This window comes from Pongo pygmaeus, chromosome 19, assembly GCF_028885625.2.
Source record: "Pongo pygmaeus isolate AG05252 chromosome 19, NHGRI_mPonPyg2-v2.0_pri, whole genome shotgun sequence".
In the NCBI taxonomy this organism is placed as follows: domain Eukaryota; kingdom Metazoa; phylum Chordata; class Mammalia; order Primates; family Hominidae; genus Pongo; species Pongo pygmaeus.
The window spans coordinates 80,975,941-80,995,374 of record NC_072392.2 but is presented as its reverse complement, the minus strand read 5'-3'; the positions used below and the strand labels follow the sequence as shown (position 1 = coordinate 80,995,374).

At 46.5% G+C, this 19,434-nt stretch overlaps 1 protein-coding gene and 1 long non-coding RNA gene across 14 annotated transcripts in view; one reads left to right on the top strand and one right to left on the bottom strand.

Annotated features, from left to right (window-relative positions):
• The window catches only part of MARCHF10 (membrane associated ring-CH-type finger 10), a 107,951-nt gene that overhangs the window by 47,728 nt on the left and 40,789 nt on the right, over positions 1-19,434 (top strand). For 6 of the 13 annotated variants that reach the window (XM_054458922.2, XM_054458921.2, XM_054458920.2 and 3 more), the window contains 2 exons: positions 1,036-1,207; positions 16,506-16,658. In XM_054458922.2, the coding sequence (XP_054314897.2) occupies positions 1,036-1,207; positions 16,506-16,658 (325 nt within the window). Of the gene's footprint in view, positions 1-1,035; positions 1,208-14,059; positions 14,174-16,505; positions 16,659-19,434 lie in introns of those variants that run through there. The other 7 variants (XM_054458925.2, XM_054458924.2, XM_054458931.2 and 4 more) reach the window with 4 other exon arrangements.
• Positions 1-19,434, bottom strand: part of LOC129017929 (uncharacterized) — an 84,534-nt gene that overhangs the window by 29,051 nt on the left and 36,049 nt on the right. The gene's annotated exons all lie outside the window — the stretch shown is intronic.

The following is a 19,434-nucleotide window of genomic DNA, read 5'->3' as shown; positions in this document are numbered from 1 at the left end:
CCTGTGAAATGAAAATGCCACAACTGACAGGGAGAACGGTGAGCAAGATCAATACAAATCGCAACAGTTGGGGAGGTACCAGGGATGTTAATTTAGCATTCTATGTCTGCAAAAGACCACATTTTCACAGGACTTTCCAACACTGGACTAATGTGCAATGGAGGAGAGAGCTTAGTGCCCCCCCACCCCCACCCCGACGACCCCCCAGGGTCAGGGAAGGGGGAACCTAGTGATTTATTTGTCGCGGAATGGATAGCCTAGCAAGTCATACCAACACCAGGACCTAAAGCCATCAGGCTGTACTTAAATCACCTTTAAGACCAGGTTTCTGATATTTATATTGTTTTCATCCCTTCTTTCGTGTGTGTAAGTGTGGCCAAGTATAAAGCTGTTCCATGCCTGGATAATTTTTATTGCGTCTGCATGGCTGTGTTGAGATATTCTGACACAGCAGGAATCATGATTTGTCCATGCATAGATTTATACTGACTTCTTTATAGAAGAGTGACAAGGAGGGGACTTTTTAAAAGATTAGTCTGTCTCGTGTTGCACCCAGTAACGCAGAGTATTGAAACTGAGGTCTAATTTAATCTGCCGCCGTCACACTATCTACATTTCCTTTTCATTGTCAAGTATATGATTAACATAAGGAACATTTTTTCTTCTAGCCTATCTCCAAAGTAGTTCAAATAACAAACAATAAGAAGTTTAAAAGCACATGCGCTATTTATCGGTCATCAAATTACTTAAGGGTCAGAAATGCATTCTTTTCATAACATTCTACAAAACACACTCACAGAAAAATGCATTCTTTCATAATGTTCTACAAAACAGACTCATTAACTCTGCCATTATTTCTAAGTTGCTCCGCCCAGTCCATCTGAATCTCTCTGGTGAACGGGCGTGTTGACCTGGCAGAAGACTCTAGGATTATTGCTGGAGAGGGTCACTGCATTTGCCTCGTTTCTGTTTTCTCTGCCTAACAAAGTTGACCTACTTGGCCACTGATACTCGGACGTATTTCATTTTTGGTAGAGTTCTAGTGAGGAGGATGCTCTAACTGAACCAAGATCATCTACCAAGATATCTGCATTTAAGTGTGACTCCAAACTTCCAGCAATTGACCAAACATCAGTCAAGCAGAAACATAAAAGTACCATGACTGTAAGGAAAGCAGAGACAGCGGACCCCAGTGAACCCTCTCCAGGTGAGTGGCTGGCTTATTGAAATTCGTCAGATCTAAAATCCCGGTATTAAAAATAACAACAACAAGCCGAGCGCGGTGGCTCACGCCTGTATTCCCAGCACTTTGAGAGGCTGAGGCCGGTGGATCACTTGAGGTCAGGAGTTTGAGACCAGCCTGGCCAACATGGCGAAACCCTGTCTCTACTAAAAATACAAAAATTAACCAGGTGTGGTGACACACGCCTGTAATCCCAGCTATTTGGGAGGCTGAGGCAGGAGAATCGCTTGAACCCGGGAGGCGGAGGTTGCAGTGAGCCAAGATGGCACCACTGCACTCCAGCCTGGGCAACAGAGCAAGACTCCGCCTCAAAAATAAATAAATAAATAAGTATAACAACAACAATCAAATTGATGGTATTGGTTAAACCTAGTGTTTTCTGAATGGCTACTTCAGGTTTTGAAAGGCCAGTGATCCCATGCAAACAGTAACATTAATTTCAGAGTAGAATATAAGGTCAAGGAGGCATGAATTGTGCAATGTAACTTTCTCCATCGCCCGCATTTTCTGCCCAGTCATTTGTGTGGCTTCCGCCTAGAGCTGCTGCCTTTTCATCTTCTTCACCCTTCTTGGCGATAAAGGCATTTGGCTCCAGGTATCAAGTTTTATGGCTCAAGCAAGAGCATAAAGAGAAGCTTTCAAATACATCTGAATAGCATAATTTATAGCCAAGAGAGAAAGTAATAAAGTTTTCCTGTTCTGGGTTTGTCCTCTCTGAGAGAAAAGGTGCTTGACAAATCCTCCCTTTTGTGCAATTTGGAAAAATAGTCACTCTTTAGCTGCCTTAGAGCAAAGACCGGTCTTCTGCCTGGGGCAGAAGTGATTTAATAGTATCCAGAAAGGGGCTAAAATTCACTGAAAATTTAATGTCTCTCGGGGTCATCTCCATCAAAGACAACAGCTATAAGACAAACTTGATTCCTCCAGGAACTGAGGTTTAAGTTGGAGTAACTAGGCAGAAAGGTCTAAGTTGAGTGGAAAGGATCCAGGCTAACTGCTGAAGAATTCGTCAATAGTGTGCAATTCATTAAAATCCAAATCACAGCTACTTTCCAATCCTAAATAGCTTCTGCGGTGCAACCACCCATCCAGTTAAGTCTTCATGCATTTTTGGAACATGGCAGCTTTCACTCAGATTAACCACCCACATTTTATTGCTTTAACGAAGTCAAAACCAAATTGACTTCTGAAATGATGTCCTCTCAGGCAAAGCCCCAACTCTTGCTTCTTATTTAATCAGGGGAAAGTATCATCACAGTTAATTTCTCATTTTAAAGACTTTTGACAGGAATTAGGCTGTTAATTCAGCTGTTTAAGGTTGAAATAGAGCAGGTAAGGTCATTCCACCAATATTTCAAAGTACAAGTTGTAATTTATTGAATTGAGGATGTTTTTAATGGCAAAAGTTTGAATTTCAGGGTTTTTTTGTTTTTTGTTGTTGTTGTTTTTGTTTGTTTGTTTCTGTTGAGACGGAGTCTCGCTCTGTTGCCCAGGCTGGAGTGCAGTGGCACGATCTCAGCTCACTGCAACCTCCGCCTCCCCGGTTCAAGCGATTTCCGGGTAATTTTTGTATTTTTAGTAGAGACAGGGTTTCACCATGTTGGCCAGGCTGGTCTCGAACTCCTGATCTCAAGGATCCGCCTGCCTCTGCCTCCCAAAGTGCTAGGATTACAGGCGTGAGCCACCGCGCCTGGCCTGAATTTAAGTTTAAATAATGCAACTCCATTTATGCAATATAATTTTTAGCCCTCTTGCTAAAATCAGGTGGTGGTTTGTATAGTGTGCTTTGTCATCGTGGAGAAAAATCATTAAAAGGAACCATTTAGATCCACCCAATGCTTTAGTTTGTCTAATTAATACAGATGTACTTCAGACTGAGCAAACCCTGTATGGAACTTACAGCACTGACAAAAAGGAGGAATTAATTCACTTAACATTCTTTAAAACATCAAATTTGAAGAATTACCAGACAAAAACACCAGGTTTCAGTGACAGAGCCAAGTTGGCAGAAAGATATCTATTTCATCAAATGAGGGATATTACTTGTAGTAAAAGCCTCTACAAACCGCCAGCTTCATCACTGCGTTCTGGCCCTAGACCACATCCAAGACCCATGCAGCCATGACCAGGGCTGTGGCCTGGCTGTCCCCAGGCAGAGCAGTCCTGGTGATGGATGGCAGTTGCTGCAGAAGTGGGATCAGTTGTGCAGCAATCTGGCTAAAAACAAAGCATCGATGTGTTAAGATCCATCCATTTTACATGTGTAGACTCACCCTCTGGGCTCCCTAATTAGCATAGCGAAATGAGAAGTGAGACATGGCAAGGATTTTAGCTGAGTCTGTTCAGGAAAAGTTGAGCTCGGTGGCAGTCATGACAGTTTTCTGCTGTTACAGAAAAATAGGATTTGGTACCTGAATTAGCTGGACACGTTGATCCAATTCACTAGTTAAATTCACAGTTCCTTGCTTTTCTCTGTAGAGAGATATTTCTCTAAAGCATTTTGGGGGTGATACAAAGTTGGCAGTAGGTCATCAAAACTTCTTCCATGTCAGACCTGAGATTCCGTACGAAATTGAAGCATCAAACACAGTGAAATTCCTTTGCAACATCTGCCTAATAGGCTACAGAAGTAGAATCTGGTATAACTTCCTGTGTTATACCCGACTTTTACTGAAAAAAATAATATAGCTGGGGAACATGGCTCGACTCACTGCAAATCTATGTACTGATAATCCATGTCATCAAAAAAGGGTTTTTCTTTGTATGTAATCTGCCATCTAGAACCTCCAAAACAACTATTTAAAATATAAGAACTATCAATGCCCTCTACAAACAGATTTGTAACTGAGAAGGCATCAGATTGCTCTTCATCCTGTTAGAAGGAATTCACGCATTTAAATTAAGTTTGTATAGTCCATGAAACTGCTTCTGGATGAGTGACTTGTGGTGGTCCTTGCTCTCTCCATGCAGTGGCGCGTGCAGTTTATGGGCAAGTGTTTTGAAGTCAAAATGTTTGCATTTGCATCTGGGCCCCATTTATTTGCTGTCTACCTTTGGTCAAGTAAAGCATCTCTGTGCCTCAGTTTCCTCATCTGTGCAATGCGGAGAAACAGATCCTGCCTGCTGGGATTGCTGTGAGAACTCAATGATAAAACATACGTCCAGCCTTTAGGACAGTCCCCGCCGCTGTGGCCACTCAATTAATTATCGCATTATCATTCCTAGTACATGAGAGCAGCAGATAATGAGATGGGACTAGGAAACTTTGTTTTCTTTGTCTTAAGGTTGTCCTCCCAAAACATCTTTTTTTCTTTACAAAAATCAGAGTTATATTTTATTGATTGACTGATTGATTGATTATCGAGATGGGGTCTTACTGTGTTGCCTAGGCTGAAGTGTACTGGTGCAATCATAGGTCACTGCAACCTCAAACTCCTGGGCTCAAGTGATCCTCTGACCCCAGCCTCCCAAGTAGCTGTGACTACAGGCACACACCACTATGCCTGGCTAATTTTTTACTTTTTTTGTTTTTGTTTTGTTTTGTTGTTGTTGTTGTTGTTGTTGTTGTTTTGAGACAGAGTGTCGCTCTTGTTGCCCAGGCCGGAGTGCAATGGCACGACCTCGGCTCACGGCAACCTCCGCCTCCCGGGTTCAGGCAATTCTCCTGCCTCAGCCTCCCGAGTAGCTGGGACTACAGACATGCGCCACCATGCCCAGCTAATTTTGTATTTTTAGTAGAGACAGGGTTTCTCCATGTTGGTCAGGCTGGTCTTGAACTCCCGACCTCAGGTGATCCACCCGCCTTGGCCTCCCAAAGTACTGGGGTTACAGGCATGAGCCACCGCACCTGGCCATTTTTTTACTTTTTATGGAGACGAGGTCTTGCTTTGTTGCCCAGGCTGGTCTTGAACTCCTGGGCTCAAGTGATCCTCCCGCCTTGGCCTCCCAAAGTGCTAGGATTACAGACATGAGCCACAGCACCCAGCCCAGAGTTGTATTTTTTAGACTGTCTAACATAAATGCAAGTACAAATACTTTTACAACACTCTGAGTTTCAAAGCAAAATGCCAAATGGAAAAAGATGAAGAGTGAGACAGCATTCACCAAGCCAGAGATAGGCTTTATCTCCAGAAAGACGTGGAAAATTCAGACAGTGAGTCAAGACCTGGAGAAATCCCACATCATGAACGCTGGTGTAGGGTGAGGTATGAGCCTAGTGGAGTTACATGTTCTTAGTTACATGTTCAGAATTGTATATATACCCTTGAGACCCAGTACAGCTAGCAGGCCCAGCGAGTGCAGAGGTACAGGGACATTTGGGGAGCTGCAGTGGCCTCCAAGGCCTGCCTGCTCTCAAGACCTCTCCCAGCCCCACCCTGAGTTGGAGAGGAGCCGCCTCTCCTTTCCAGGACACGAAGGGGCATCCAGAGGCCACTGTGCTGTGGGATTCTGGCACCTGGAGTCCTAACGAGCTCCCTACCCTAGGGCCAGATGTGTGGGAAGCAAGCGTCCCCTCTTCTGCCCTCTGCTCTCACCTGGAGCTTGGGCATGGTCCTCTGAGTTATGTGCCAGGAAGATAGATCTGGATGGAGTCCTGTGAACCTGCTTCCAAAATCTTGCCCTTTAAAGCAAAGCCAAGTGTTCTGAAATTCTCCTCACTTATTACTGGGTGCAGTGGTAGTCATTACTGGGTTCAGATTTGCAGGAGTAACAAGACTTTTCAGCCATAGAGTGGATTATTGTGAGGACAGGTTCTTGTAAAACTAAGAAAAAGCAGTGCATTCAGATGTTAAGAGACAAACATCGAAAATAACTGTGGTCTCTTTTGGATTGGGAAATATTTATTTGAAGAGCAGCCTGAAAGAGAAATTTGAGGGCAAATCCTAAATCCTCATAATTCACCTTGCAAATAAATTCTTCTGAAGATTTTCTCTGAAAGGCCAAGATTAATGGTTTTCGCGGCAAGTCCAACTGGTGTCCAGGAACTTTCCAAGCTATCTGCCAAGTTAGAAAAAAACTAAACAATTTAAGTGGATACTCCCACTTTTTAATAGAGAATCATAATTATCAGCCCAGTTATGATACATGCTCTCAAGACGGGGGCTCAGGGTTGTCGCAGAGCCCAGAATGAAGTCTTGGCTCCAGATCCTGGTGCTATCACTTTATAACCCCATAAATGTGAGCGGGCAACTTCTCTGAACTCAGTTTCCTCATCAGTAAAGTGGAATCCTTGCCAGTCTCACCAGGTGGATAGGTGGGTGGAAACCCTGGATGTAGACCAGGCTTTAGGCAAAGGTTAATCCCCAGGCCTTCCTCTGCTTATGAACCCTGCTCCCAGCACCGCCAACTACTCCAGGGCTAGTGTCTCCATAAGAACACTGCTTGACCAAAGACACTTGTATTTGAGATGTAAGAGTGGTTAGAATTTGGCCAGGCGCAGTGGCTCATGCCTGTAATCCCAGCACTTTGGGAGGCCGAGGCAAGCGGATCACTTGAGGTTGGGAGTTTGAAACCAGCCTGGCCAACGTGGCAAAACCCCTGTCTCTATTAAAAATACAAAAATTAGCTGGGTGTGGTGGCATATGCCTGTAATCCCAGCTACTCGGGAAGCTGAGGTACGAGAATCGCTTGAACCCGGGAGGAGGAGGTTGCAGTGAGCCGAGATTGTGCCACTGCACTCCAGCCTGGGCGACAGAGTGAAACCATGTCTCGACAACAACAACAACAAAAGTGGTTATAATTTGATTATTAAAAATTTTAATGATTGGATCATCAGTGAAGTCATCCATTTATCCAGTACGTATGGGGATGTTAGCAAATACATTCAACTGTCCCCCACGTCCCAGGGTGTATGATACCAGGGCGAATTGGTGTACTCATCCATCGCTCATTCATTCAGCACTTCATTTATGCGTGTTTACCTGCCGGGTAATGGGGAACCAGAATACAAAACACACGGGGCCTGCCTTCCAGGGCTCCCAGCCTGGTGGGTGAGCAGGATTCCAACAAGGGCAGATAGTACAATGCACACCCTGAGCAAGGTAAGTTCTAAGAGCTTGTGGGCAGGGCCAGGTGGAGTGAAAATCCTGAAGAACAGGGGTTTAACCAGGTGAAGAGGGCAAGAAAGATGTGCCTGGCAGCAGCTACTGAGCGTGCAAAGGAACGGAGGAGAGGGAGCAAGGAAGACAGGGAGAGACAGACAGACATCGAGGAGCTACTAATAATCTAGGGCTTTTGCTCCAAGTGTCCCCAGGCAAGTAGCAGAAACCATCATCTGAGAGCTTCTTAGAAATGCAGAACCTCAGGCCCCAATCCAGACTGACTGGCTCAGAACCTGCATTGAAGAAGATCTCAGGGATATTCCTATGTACATTTGAGTTTCAGAAGTTCTGGTTTAGGGCCAGGCGTGGTGGCTCACGCCTGTAATCCCAGCGCTTTGGGAGGCCAAGGTGGGTGGATCACTTGAGGTCAGGAGTTCGAGACCAGCCTGGTCAACATGGTGAAACCCCATCTCTACTAAAAATACAAAAATTAGCCAGATGTGGTGGTGCGCACCTGTCATCCCATCTACTCGGGAGGCTGAGGCAGGAGAATCGCTTGAACCCAGAAGGCAGAGGTTGCAGTGAGCTGAGATCACACGACTGCACTCCACACTCCAGCCTGGGCGACAGAGCAAAACTCCATCTCAAAAAAGAGAGAGAGAGAGAGAAGCTCTGGTTTCTGGTTTAGGGTCAGGCTACAAATTAGGAAATATAAAGTTGAGGCCCCACAGGTAGGCAAGGATCAGGCCTCCAAGGGCCTTAAATGACATGCTGGAGGCGATGGGGCATCAGTCCTGGAAGGGCTCTACATAGGAAAGTGATGCAATCAGATTGGATTTTTAAAAGCTGACTCTGGCTGCAGCATGGAGAAGGGCCAGCTGAGAGTGTGACGGTGGCCAGACACAGCCAAGAGACCAGACAAGCAGCAGTTGCAGGGGACTGGGGGAGAAATGAGAAGGGCTTGAGCGGGAGCAAAAGCAGAGGGAAGAGGGCCAGATGCAGTGGTTCACACCTGTAAGGAATCCTAGCACTTTGGGAGGCTGAGATGGGAGGATTGTTTGAGGCCAGGAGTTCAAGACCAGCCTGGTCAACATAGCAAGACCCCATCTCTATTTAAAAAAAAAAAAAGAAAAAGCAGAGGGAATAGGAAGAGGGAGTGAGCTTGAGGGCCATTTAAGAAGTAAAGCTGGCAGAACTTGATGACTTGGATGTAGGGATAAGGAAGAAAGAGGAATCAAAGAGAACTCAGGAATCTGGCCCAGGAAACTAGGCCAGTGGAGGTTGCCTCTGCCAAGGCTGAGGAAGCAAGGAGACTGTGGGTCCCCTTTTGTGGTGTTGTCTTTGAGGTGCAGGCAGGGCAGCCAGGTGGCAATGCCAGGAAGCACCTGGGGACCCAGGTCTCCTGCCCAACAGGGTACTCCCCTTCCTACCAGAGCACTTGCTGGTAGGACCCAAGGGCCTGCAGTGAGTAAGAGGTGGCTGAAATGGCAAGAATGTCGCTCCTGAAAGAGTGGATGGAGTAAGAAGAGAGATGCTGGGGGAACTTTGGGAGGTAACAATGGTAAAGAGAAGAATGAGTGAAGACAGCTAGAGAGAGAAAAATTATCCCGAGAAATAGGAGCCATTCCAGAGGCCATTTAGGAAGAAAGAAGTGGATAATATTTACTCGAATCCTCTGTAGCATGGCACTAAGGACTGAGACCCCTCCACGATAGGTAATGGTTTTCTTTTCTTCTTCTTCTTTTTTTTTTTTTTTTTTTGAGATGGAGTCTTGCTCTGTCACCCAGGCTGGAGTGCAATAGCCCAATCTCAGCTCACTGCAACCTCCGCCTCCCGGGTTCAAGCGATTCTCCTGCCTCAGCCTCCCGAATAGCTGAGACTACAGGCATGTGCCACCAGGCCCAGCTAGTTTTGTATTTTTAGTAGAGATGGGGTTTCTCCCTGTTGGCCAGGCTGGTATCGAACTCCTGACCTCAAGTAATCCACCCACTTCGGTCTCCCAAAGTGCTGGGATTACAGGCGTGAGCCACCGTGCCCAGCCTTAGGTGATAGTTTTCAACTGGATGGCTACAACTGTGGATTTTAGACTTGGAACTGATTTTAGCTGCAGCATCTCCCAAGCTTTTCTGACAATAAAAATCACCAGGGAGGTTATTCATAAAAATAAAAATTCCTGCTTCCTGTCCCTGACCCACAGCATCAGAATCTCCAGTAAAGGGGCCTGCGAAACTATTTTTGAACAAGAACAACAGGTGATTCTCGTCACCAGGGTTTGGGCAGCTGTCTCGGAGCCTTGCTTTTCCAAACATTAACATTCATGAGAAACACCTGGGGCTCTTGAGCAACTACAGATTCTGATTCAGAAGGTCTGGGTGGGCTGAGATCCTGCATTGCTAAGAAGTCCCAGGTGACATCGATGTGGCTGGTCTGTGAACCACTTTTGAAGGAGCAAGGCTAGGAAAAACACCCGTCTCATTTTGCAGGTGAGGAAACAGGTTCTGGTCAGGCAAGCCGTTGATTCAAGGTGACCCAGCTGGTTAGTGGCAAAGCTGTGATTTGTCAGGCATGAGGGGGTAGCTCTGACTCATGACTCCATCGGGCACCTGTATTCTGCCTCCAGTGAGGTTAGCAGTTTGAGCGTGAGGTTAGTGAACAGACCACCAGCTTCAACGAGACATCTCTCTTGTTTACCTGCTTTTCATCCAGCTTGATTTTTCTCCCTTCCCATGATCCCGCCGGGATCGCTCTCCTTTCTTTCTCTTTTCCCAAGCTTCCCCTCCACAGCAGAAAGGCCAGATCAGGGCATGACTACAGCCTGCTAGCGGTGGCAGCTGGAGGATCGAGGGAGAGAGCCTTACCCAAGTGAGACCCTGCGGGGCGCCATCTGTTGCTACCAGCACAGCTCATTAGGCTGGCAGTGGGAGACGAGAAAGGCCCCAGAGCTTCCACAAGGCAGCCTCAGGACATTCTCCGGGATCTTACGGGGAAAAGAACTTCCCGACATCTGTCAGGGACGCTGGAGACTGTTGGCTGGAACAGGGTGTGATGCTGGTGCCACTTGCCTTGGTTAACTCCTCAGTGATGCTGAGATCTAGGCCAGGTGCCTCCTGGGCAGGAGCCAGGCCTGCTGCTTCTATGATATTGGAGAACAATTTTTGAGTTTGGATTCATTTGCAGACGTCTGTATGTCCTTCCCCCCACCACCAGTGCTGCTTCCTGACTGCTCTTTTTCTTTTGTGCAGGTGGCAGCAGCAAGCACCCCCTGTTCTGTGTTGAATACACCCCTTACTGCTCCGTCTTCGCTTTCTCCCCTGTCCTGCAGCCCGATACCAATTACTGCTGCCTCCTCCTGCCACTAGTGCCACCTGCCTCCCCAGTGGCCCAGGAACCTCCCCACTGTCCTCTCCCTCTGGTTACCGTTCCCTCCTTCACAAGCACCGCTTCCGCCTCCCCGGACCCCGTGCCCGAGTCCCCGGCCGCGCTGTGCTACTTCCCCATCTCCTGCCCCACTCCGGCTGAGACCCCTGTGCTGTGCCTTCAGGGCCCCAGAAGGCCCAGTAGGATTTACCTCTTGTGGTAAGTCACCCTTGCAAGGCACACAGCACAGCGGAGTCAGGGAGACGGGACTTCGGGCTTCCGGAAGGCAGGTGGACAGGAGAGGGGCCAGAGGCAACGTCAAGAACAATACCAGGTGGTGTGTTCGGGGGAGCAGGAAGACGAGACAGTGTGGCCACTGCACTGGGGCTCCACCTTCTAGCGCCAAAGGAGCGAGCGACCAATAAAATCCCATCCTCTCCAGAGACTCATTTGATTTCTTACCTCCTGTAGCTGGCACGCTGTGCAATGTCACCCCCAGAAACCAAACAGGCTCTCCTAATGCGTCTGATCATACCCTTGGCTATGTGAACGTGCACACGCCGAGGCCGCCCTGAGCGGTGGCACCGGGGGCAGGCCGTTCTGAAGGCACACACTGGAACCGAAACCCATTCAGAACCACTCGGAGGAGAGACAAATGAAAGGGCTCAGCCGATGTTTACATTCCCTTTCCTGCCTACTTATTAGGCATCACATTTCCTAAAATCAAAAATCCCACCCCTGAGTTCCAAAATAAAACATATTTATGGTACATAATTAAGCTTTAATTAAGATCTCCTCTGGGTATGTGAGACAACACACATTTCTCACACACTCAATAGGCAAATAGACTCGACCTATTATTTGTGACTGCACAGAAAGCTGCCTATTACCCCAAGGCAACATTGGCTCCTGCGATTAAGCTGTAATTCTTCCCAGGATCCAAAGAAAGCACTTTTTTTTTTTCAAAGAGTTGTCTCTCCAGTGGGATCTTGGCACCTCCTAGGCACCAGGGATCCCAGTCAAGGTAACGTGGGGCGGGATAAGGGTTCCGGAACTGTATTTCCCTTTTATGCTTCCTTTTCGACTTTGTCTATCAAGAACTACCTGTGGATGACAAGTGATGGGAGGAGCCAAATGTGAACAGTTGAATGGACTTGGTTCTCAGTTGTCAGGGTCTTGTACAAATATGAGATTTCTACCTTTTTTCCCCCTTTCCTGGTCAAATTAAGAACTATTCAGTCGACAATCACAGTTTCCCAGCATTGTCAAGAGAACACAGGCAGATGCCTTTCATCTAAACAGCTGTTTGGTTTCTTTAAAACTGGAGGCATCACCTTGCTCAGATCCTGGAAGTAGGGGGGTCCGTATGTTGTCCAAAGCAAACCAAAGTCTTCCCAAAATTCACTGATAAACAGGATATTGAGTTACCTGGCGGTGAAACTCCTGAACATAAACCCCTTCCTTTTCTGTAAGGCAAAGGGCTTGTTCTGCTACCTGAAAAGGAAGGTAATTTCATCGCCCAGTGTAAATAGGACTTGGTCTTCCTGCAGATTATGAATCCATGACATGGTGAAGACCCATCCTAGCCCCCAAAGATCTGAAATTTGATTCACTTTTCATGTGAGTGAAGTGATGGGAACTTGGTATACAAATTGAGGGTTTGAAACTCTTTTTCTAGACAATGTCATGCTCTTGCCCAGGCTGGAGTGCAGTGGTGCAAACACAGCTCACTGTAGTCTCGACCTCCTGGGGCTCAAATGGTCCTCTTGCCTCAGCCTCCCATGTAGCCGGGACCATAGGGATGTGCCAGCACACCCAGCTAATTTTTTTTATTTCTTTTTTTGTAGAGACAGGAGTCTCACTTTGTTGCCCAGGCTGGTCTCAAACTCCTGGGCTCAAGTGATATTCCTGCCTCGGCCTCCCAAAGTGTTGGGGTTACAGACATGAGCCACCATGCCAGGCTGAATGTTAGAATCTCTTTTTGTTTGTTTGTTTTTGAGATGGAGCCTCGCACTGTCGCGTGGCCTGGAAGCTGGAGTGCAGTGGTGTGATCTCGGCTCACTGCAACCTCAGCCTCCCAGGTACAAGCAATTGTCCTGCCTCAGCCTCCGTAGTAGCTGGGATTACAGGCGCATGCCACCATGCCCAACTAATATTTTGTATTTTTAGTAGAGACAGGGTTTCACTATTTTGTCCAGGCTGGTCTCGAACTCCTGACCTCATGATCCACCCACCTTGGCCTCCCAAAGTGCTGGGATTACAGGCATGAGCCACCGTGCCTGGACCTAGAAACTGTTAAACCCATGTACACACGAACTGTGCAATCTAGGTCACCTCATGTGTGACTGCACTTACAGAGAAGAGAAAATATTTTGGAGAGTTTTGTTTTCCATGGAACCAAAAGGGTATCACAGGGAAGAAGTCAGCAGTGCAGCCAAATTAGATTATAATAATCTTTAAGGTCATGAGGCAACATCTTGCTCATCTTTGTGAACCCTCAAATCATAGCATAGCAAAGGCACACAGGTATTTGTTGAACAAATCATAATATAAAGAGTTGCTATTTGCCTTTTGGATTTTATAAAAGAAGGATTGAGGGAGAGAATCAACAAGAACTACACCGGAATGAAGGCTACTGAATAAGTTATTCCCAGCCTGTGAAGTCTGCATAACAATGAGTTTCTGGTCAAATTCAGTTGTCTCATGGGAATGACTTCAGATTTCCCATTATTATTCTCAGTAGTAGTGGTGGTAGTCTTTATGGTAGAAGCAGCAGCTACCATTATTAGCACCTAATGTGCACCAGTTAGGCCATTTATGTACATTTTTGCTAAACTTCACAGTAACAAGATGGACCATTTTGCAGTTGCAGAAACTGAGGTTAAAGTTGCCAAAGGTCAGAGGATCCTGCCTGCACTAATAGCGGCGATTTCTTCACTGCCAGGCCTAGTAAAACAATCTCCAGTTGTTCAGCTTTATTATTTTAGTTTGCTGAGAACTTGATTAGAGGACACATGGTAATGGTTTTAGCAATCATTTAAGAGATCTGATGCTTTGAAGAAAGCAGTTTTTTTGAACAAGAAAACAAATTAAATAACCTTTTATCTTAAGCCATCTTGGGCGTTCTGCACAACAAAAAAATGTGTTCTAGTTTTGAAGTTCCCCTGTAGTTTGGGCTGAATGCATCTTCTCAAGCCTCACAAATCATACTAATATTTGTCCTGCACGACAAGGCAATTAATACTTGTCCTGCACAGCAGTATGAGGCAACGTGTAGACTGGCTGAGAGACAATCCTCATTCTTAAGGAGCGTGCAGGCTAGTTGGAGAGAAAAGACATACTCATTAAGCAATTTTAGAATATTTAAACGCTAAAGGCCTTTTTTAAAAAACCCTGAAAGTAAGGGTTTTTTCCAAAGCAGAGTCAGAGCCGACTTGGTGGAATAAACTGGAAACAGACATCGGAGGACCTTCTGGCTCGTGCAGTCTGGGGAAGAAAGGTCCCATGAGCAGAAGCATCCCTCCCTGTGAAGGTGAATGCAGTGGCGGGGCTCGGTGGCCTCTGGGCAGTGTAAAGTTCTGCTGCCTGGGGTGTGTGGGAAATTTGAATATTCTGCTGGGATTCCTGCTGGAAAGCAAAGTGAAATTCTTATCCTCAGGACCTTGGGGCCAGGTCCTGACCTTCTAGACTTGGCCTGAGCCCCACGCCTACACCTTCCCTGGCCCTTCTTCTGTTTCTTCCTCTTCTCTCCATGAGGTGGAAAACAGGAGGCAGGACTTCTGAGAACTGAGGGGGCTGAGGTCTCAGGTGATAAGGGAGAAGCCTCTGTGTTTGAGGAATGCAATTTTGGCAGTGGGAAAATGCTTCCCTCCTTCCCTCAGTGATGGATCCCTTAGTGTAAAACACCTGATCCCTCTCTCTCTCTCTTTCTGTCTCTCACTCTCTCACCTTCCTCCTCTCACCCCCTTTTTGATCAGTGAAATCATGTCTAATCACCATCCTACATCATCCCAAGACTATCTTCTCATTTTCCAGAGAACTTTCACTCTCTCCTTTCACACCTACAACTTCTCTGGGCTCCACCAACTTGCCCCAAGTTGCTCCGACACCACCAGCAGCTTCCCTCTTCTAGTAAGTTCCCTGTGGGGCATGATCCTCTCTGTCTTGGCATACAGGACCCACTGCCATGCCCTCCTGGGGCCCGTCAGAAGTAAAGTAGACCTAGTCATTGTATTAAATTAGGTTTCATGGGCTCCCAGAAAGAACTTTAATTCCCTTCCTGAATCTGGAGGAAAACTATTCACACGACTACAACTTACACTCTGGAACATGAATCCAGTTGCCTCATGTGCCAAAAAAGGCTGTGCTTTCTCACACACAAGTCGGGGGCCTTCCCTGGCTTTATCCCTATGTTACCAGCTGGCTACATCTATTTGTGAAATTTCTAAAGTGTCTAAAGAAGATGAGCCAGACAAATGATCTTGGGGAATTTCATCCAGATATTCACGATATAACTGTGCCTTGTAAACCCAAGAACTTGTAGAGATGCATGGAATATACTAGAACTTTTCCTCCACATTAACGTGCACTGACGCTAAATACATGTGAAGAGGAAACTCAAAACTGTATCAATTAGCAACCCAATTCAAAATGTGGATTAAAAAGAAAATGTTCATTGGAAACTAGGTCCACAATAGCACCCCAGCTATTGTCTTCCTGTGAATATCATCCCAACACAGTGGAGGGTAGGGGACAGGAAAGAGAAAGGCATACAGTTCTCAGATGCTTGCAACGTTTCTGTACAGGCGTGTTTGCTAATCAACCTGAGGATATAAATATGCAGGTATTATACAAAATATGTTGTGATTCAAACCTGGATGAGCACTTGGGAGGCAGGGCCATTGCGTGGCCCAACTGTAGAAGGCTCTTGACAGTGTTACCAACAGGCACATCCTGACACCTATGGATTGGAACCTAGAAACTTCTTAGCAAGGCCAGGCGCAGTGGCTCATGCCTGTAATCCCAGCACTTTGGGAGGCCGAGGTGAGTGGATCACTTGAGGTCAGGACTTTGAGACCAGCATGGCCAACATGGTGAAACCCTGTCTCTACTAAAAATATGAAAATTACCTGGGCATGGTGACAGGCACCTATAATCCCAGCTACTCAGGAGGCTGAGGCAGGAGAATCGCTTGCACCTAGGAGGCAGAGATTGCAGTGATCCAAGATCATGCCACTGCACTCCACTCTAGGCAACAAGAGCAAGACTCCACCTTAAAAAAAAAAAAAAAAAGACAAAACTTATTAGCGAAAGGAAAGATCCCACCCTTTGGCCTCTGCATCGCAGGTGTCATGGGTGCTTATGAAGGAGGCTTTTTTTTTTTTTTTTTGAGATGGAGTCTCACTCTGTTGCACAGGCTGGAGTGCAGTGGCACCATCTCGGCTCACTGCAAGCTCTGCCTCCCAGGTTCAAGCAATTCTCCTGCCTCAGCCTCTGGGACTACAGGCATGCGCCACCATGCCCAGCTAATTTTTATATTTTTGTAGAGATGGGGTTTCACCACGTTGGCCAGGCTGGTCTCAAACTCCTGACCTCAGGTGATCCTATGAAGGAGGCATTATTATTTCCATATAGCAGGTAGGGAAACTGAGGCTTGGAGAAGTGAAGTGATTTTCCCAAGCTCACATGGTTACATGAAACCAGATTTCAAATCCAGCTCTTCTATGACCTCCTGGGTCCTTTCTCTTGACTGCCCTTCCACCTAACCCCACCCCCAAACATTGCTGGGCCCTTTGAACATTCTTTATATGGAAGACATTTTCCTGTAAACAAAATAATTATTGAAAAGATTTTGCATCTTTCAGCAGACCAAGCACCAATGGTTTTATTAAGAAAGAGGAAGCCAAACCTGAGGAGATTTACAGTCAGCCCAGAATCGCACAGCCCAAGAGTGTCTGGGGACAGAAGCAGACAGAAACCGCAGTGGCCCGAAAAGGTGCCGATTCCCAGGGGAGCAGGTAAAGACCCGGGGCTCCCGCACCTTTGTCCTTGGAGAGGAGGACTGATTTTTGCTGTTACCCGGTGAATTCTTTATGGTTTTTAGATACTTGTACTTTTAAGTAAATGAGGTGCATGTACCTTAAAATGAAACAGCTTTAAAAGCAAATTGTATGGTCCTAGGGCTTTTGGGGATTTTTTTCCTCCAAGAGAGGCTGGTGGGAAAGGGAGAAGGTGGGGTGGGGGGGTATCTTTTTCTCTCCCATAACTCCATGAGTGTGACTGGTTTTGAGTGGACACCAGCTGTACAGCTGCTCCAGAGGGCATTTGGGTGGTGGATGGCAGGGGTTGGGGAAGGCAGAGAAGCGGATCTGCGGCTCTGGGGCATGTCCCACCTGGCAGTTGTTCCCACTTAGTTCCTGGGATGGGCAGGGTGTGTGTCTGTGGGTGACAGGCTACTCACCTCCCACAGAGATCTTCTCCCCTCTGACCCAGGGCACTCAACTCAGCGAGATCACAATGTGTGAGAAAAACACAATATTGGAACGAATCTATGCTTTATTCCCAAACACTGGTTTGGTGTATCACCCCCTTGGAACTCATGGAAAGCAACACCTCACAGTCAACCTGGCCATGGACCCATTCTTTCTCTTAGGAAACCACTGAGCATCACATTGTGTCATGATCAATGAACACAGTTGCCTTTGTTTTATTTTTTTATTGTGTTTATTTATTTTGAGGTAGTCTCCCTCTGTTGCCCAGGCTGGAATGCAGTGGCACCATCTCGACTCCCTGCAACCTCCACCTCCCAGATTCAAGCAATTCACATGCCTCAGCCTCCCAAGTAGCTGGGACCACAGGCGCGCACCACCATGCCTGGCTAATTTTTTGTATTTTGGTAGAGATGGGGTTTCACCATGTTGGCCAGGCTGGTCTCAGACTCCTGGCCTCAAGTGATCTGCTTGCCTTGGCCTCCCAAATTGCTGGGATTACAGGCGTGAGCCACGGCACCCGGCCTGCCTTTGTTTTTAAATGTGATATAGATGGTGGTGGACATATATAAATATTGAAGAACGTGTTAATATTTTGATGGCTTGGAATCTGCATATATGAATCTGCAGCAAGGAGATGTCCACAGGGGTCCCAGTGATCAATGCCTTCTACCAGGAAGGGCATGAGCTTTAAGGCAGCCTTCAGCTCTAATGCCAGCTCTTCCTCCTAGCAATGGCATCTTGGGTGCTAAAGTAGCCACTCTGGGCAACAGTTCCTTTATCTTAAAATAAGGATAATGAAATCTACGTCATTGCATTGTTATAATAACTAAGAAAAATAATACACTGACCAGCACCCAGCACAGAATAAGTCCACACAGTGGGCACTGAACTCTCTATAGTTTCTCTCCTGCCAACAACCCTTAATGAACTGTTGAATATTATTTGAAAGGTGAGGTTCACCAGGCAGGATGGCTCACCCCTGTAATCCCAGCACTATAGGAGGCGGAGGTGGGAGGCTCACTTGAGTCCAGGAGTTTGAGACCAGCCTGGCCAACATGGTGAAACCCCATATCTCAAAAAAAAAAAACAAAAAACAAAAAAAAACACCTCAGGACATCGAGGCTGCAGTGCACTGTGAACATGCCACTGCACTCCAACCTGGGCAATGGAGTGAGACACTTTCTCAAAAGAAAGAAAGAACAAAGAAAGAAAAAAGGAAGGAAGGAAGGAGAAAGGTGACCGTCTCCATGTGTGAAATGTTCCTGGACCCATGGATGGGACTCATACAATTCTGTCTGCACCCAGGAGTCATCGCCCATCATCCTGTGATCTGATGAGAATTCATCCTAAAGTTCCATTATACCCATGACTCCTTATCTCCCCAAATTATTTCCTCACGAGTCTCCGTTTAGCTTCTTTTCTCACATTCTAAAGTGGTTTGCACAAAATGGAGTAGGAGCCAGGTATTTGAATTGTATCAGTGAAAGAGTTGAAGCAAATGTGACAGAGATAATATGCAGAAAGCTCTCACAAATCAATAAGAAAAACACAAATACCTAATAGAAAAATAGAGAAGGAGGCTGGGCATGGTGGCTCACACCTGTAATCCCAGCACTTTGGGAGGCTGAGGTAGGCAGATCATTTGAGGTCAGGAGTTCAAGACCAGCCTGGCCAACACGGTGAAACCCTATCTCTACAGAAAATACAAAAATTAGCTGGGCGTGGTGGCGCATGCCTGTAATCCTAGCTACTCGGGAGGCTGAGGCAAGAGAATCGCTTGAACCTGGGAGGTGGAGGTTGCAGTGAGCCAAGACTGGGCCCACTGCATTCCAGCCTGAGTGACACAGTGAGACTCCATCTCAAAAAAAAAGAGAAAAAAAAAAAACAGTTTCCAGGCCGGGTGCGGTGGCTCATGCCTGTAATCCCAGCACTCTGGGAGGCCGAGGCAGGTGGATCACGAGGTCAGGAGATCGAGACCATCCTGGCTAACATGGTGAAACCCCACCTCTACTAAAAATACAAAAAAAAAAAAATTAGCCGGGCGCGGTGGCGGACGCCTGTAGTCCCAGCTACTCAGGAGGCTGAGGCAGGAGAATGGCATGAACCCAGGAGGTGGAGCTTGCAGTGAGCCGAGATAGCACCACTGTAGTCCAACCTGGGTGACAGAGTGAGACTCTGTCTCAAAAAAAAAAAAAAAAAAAATGAAATACAGGTGGCTAATAAACATTTTTTAAAATTCATCTGAAGACAGTATAGGTCATATTTTTTAAAAAGTTCAACCTCAGAAGGTAATAAATGTAAA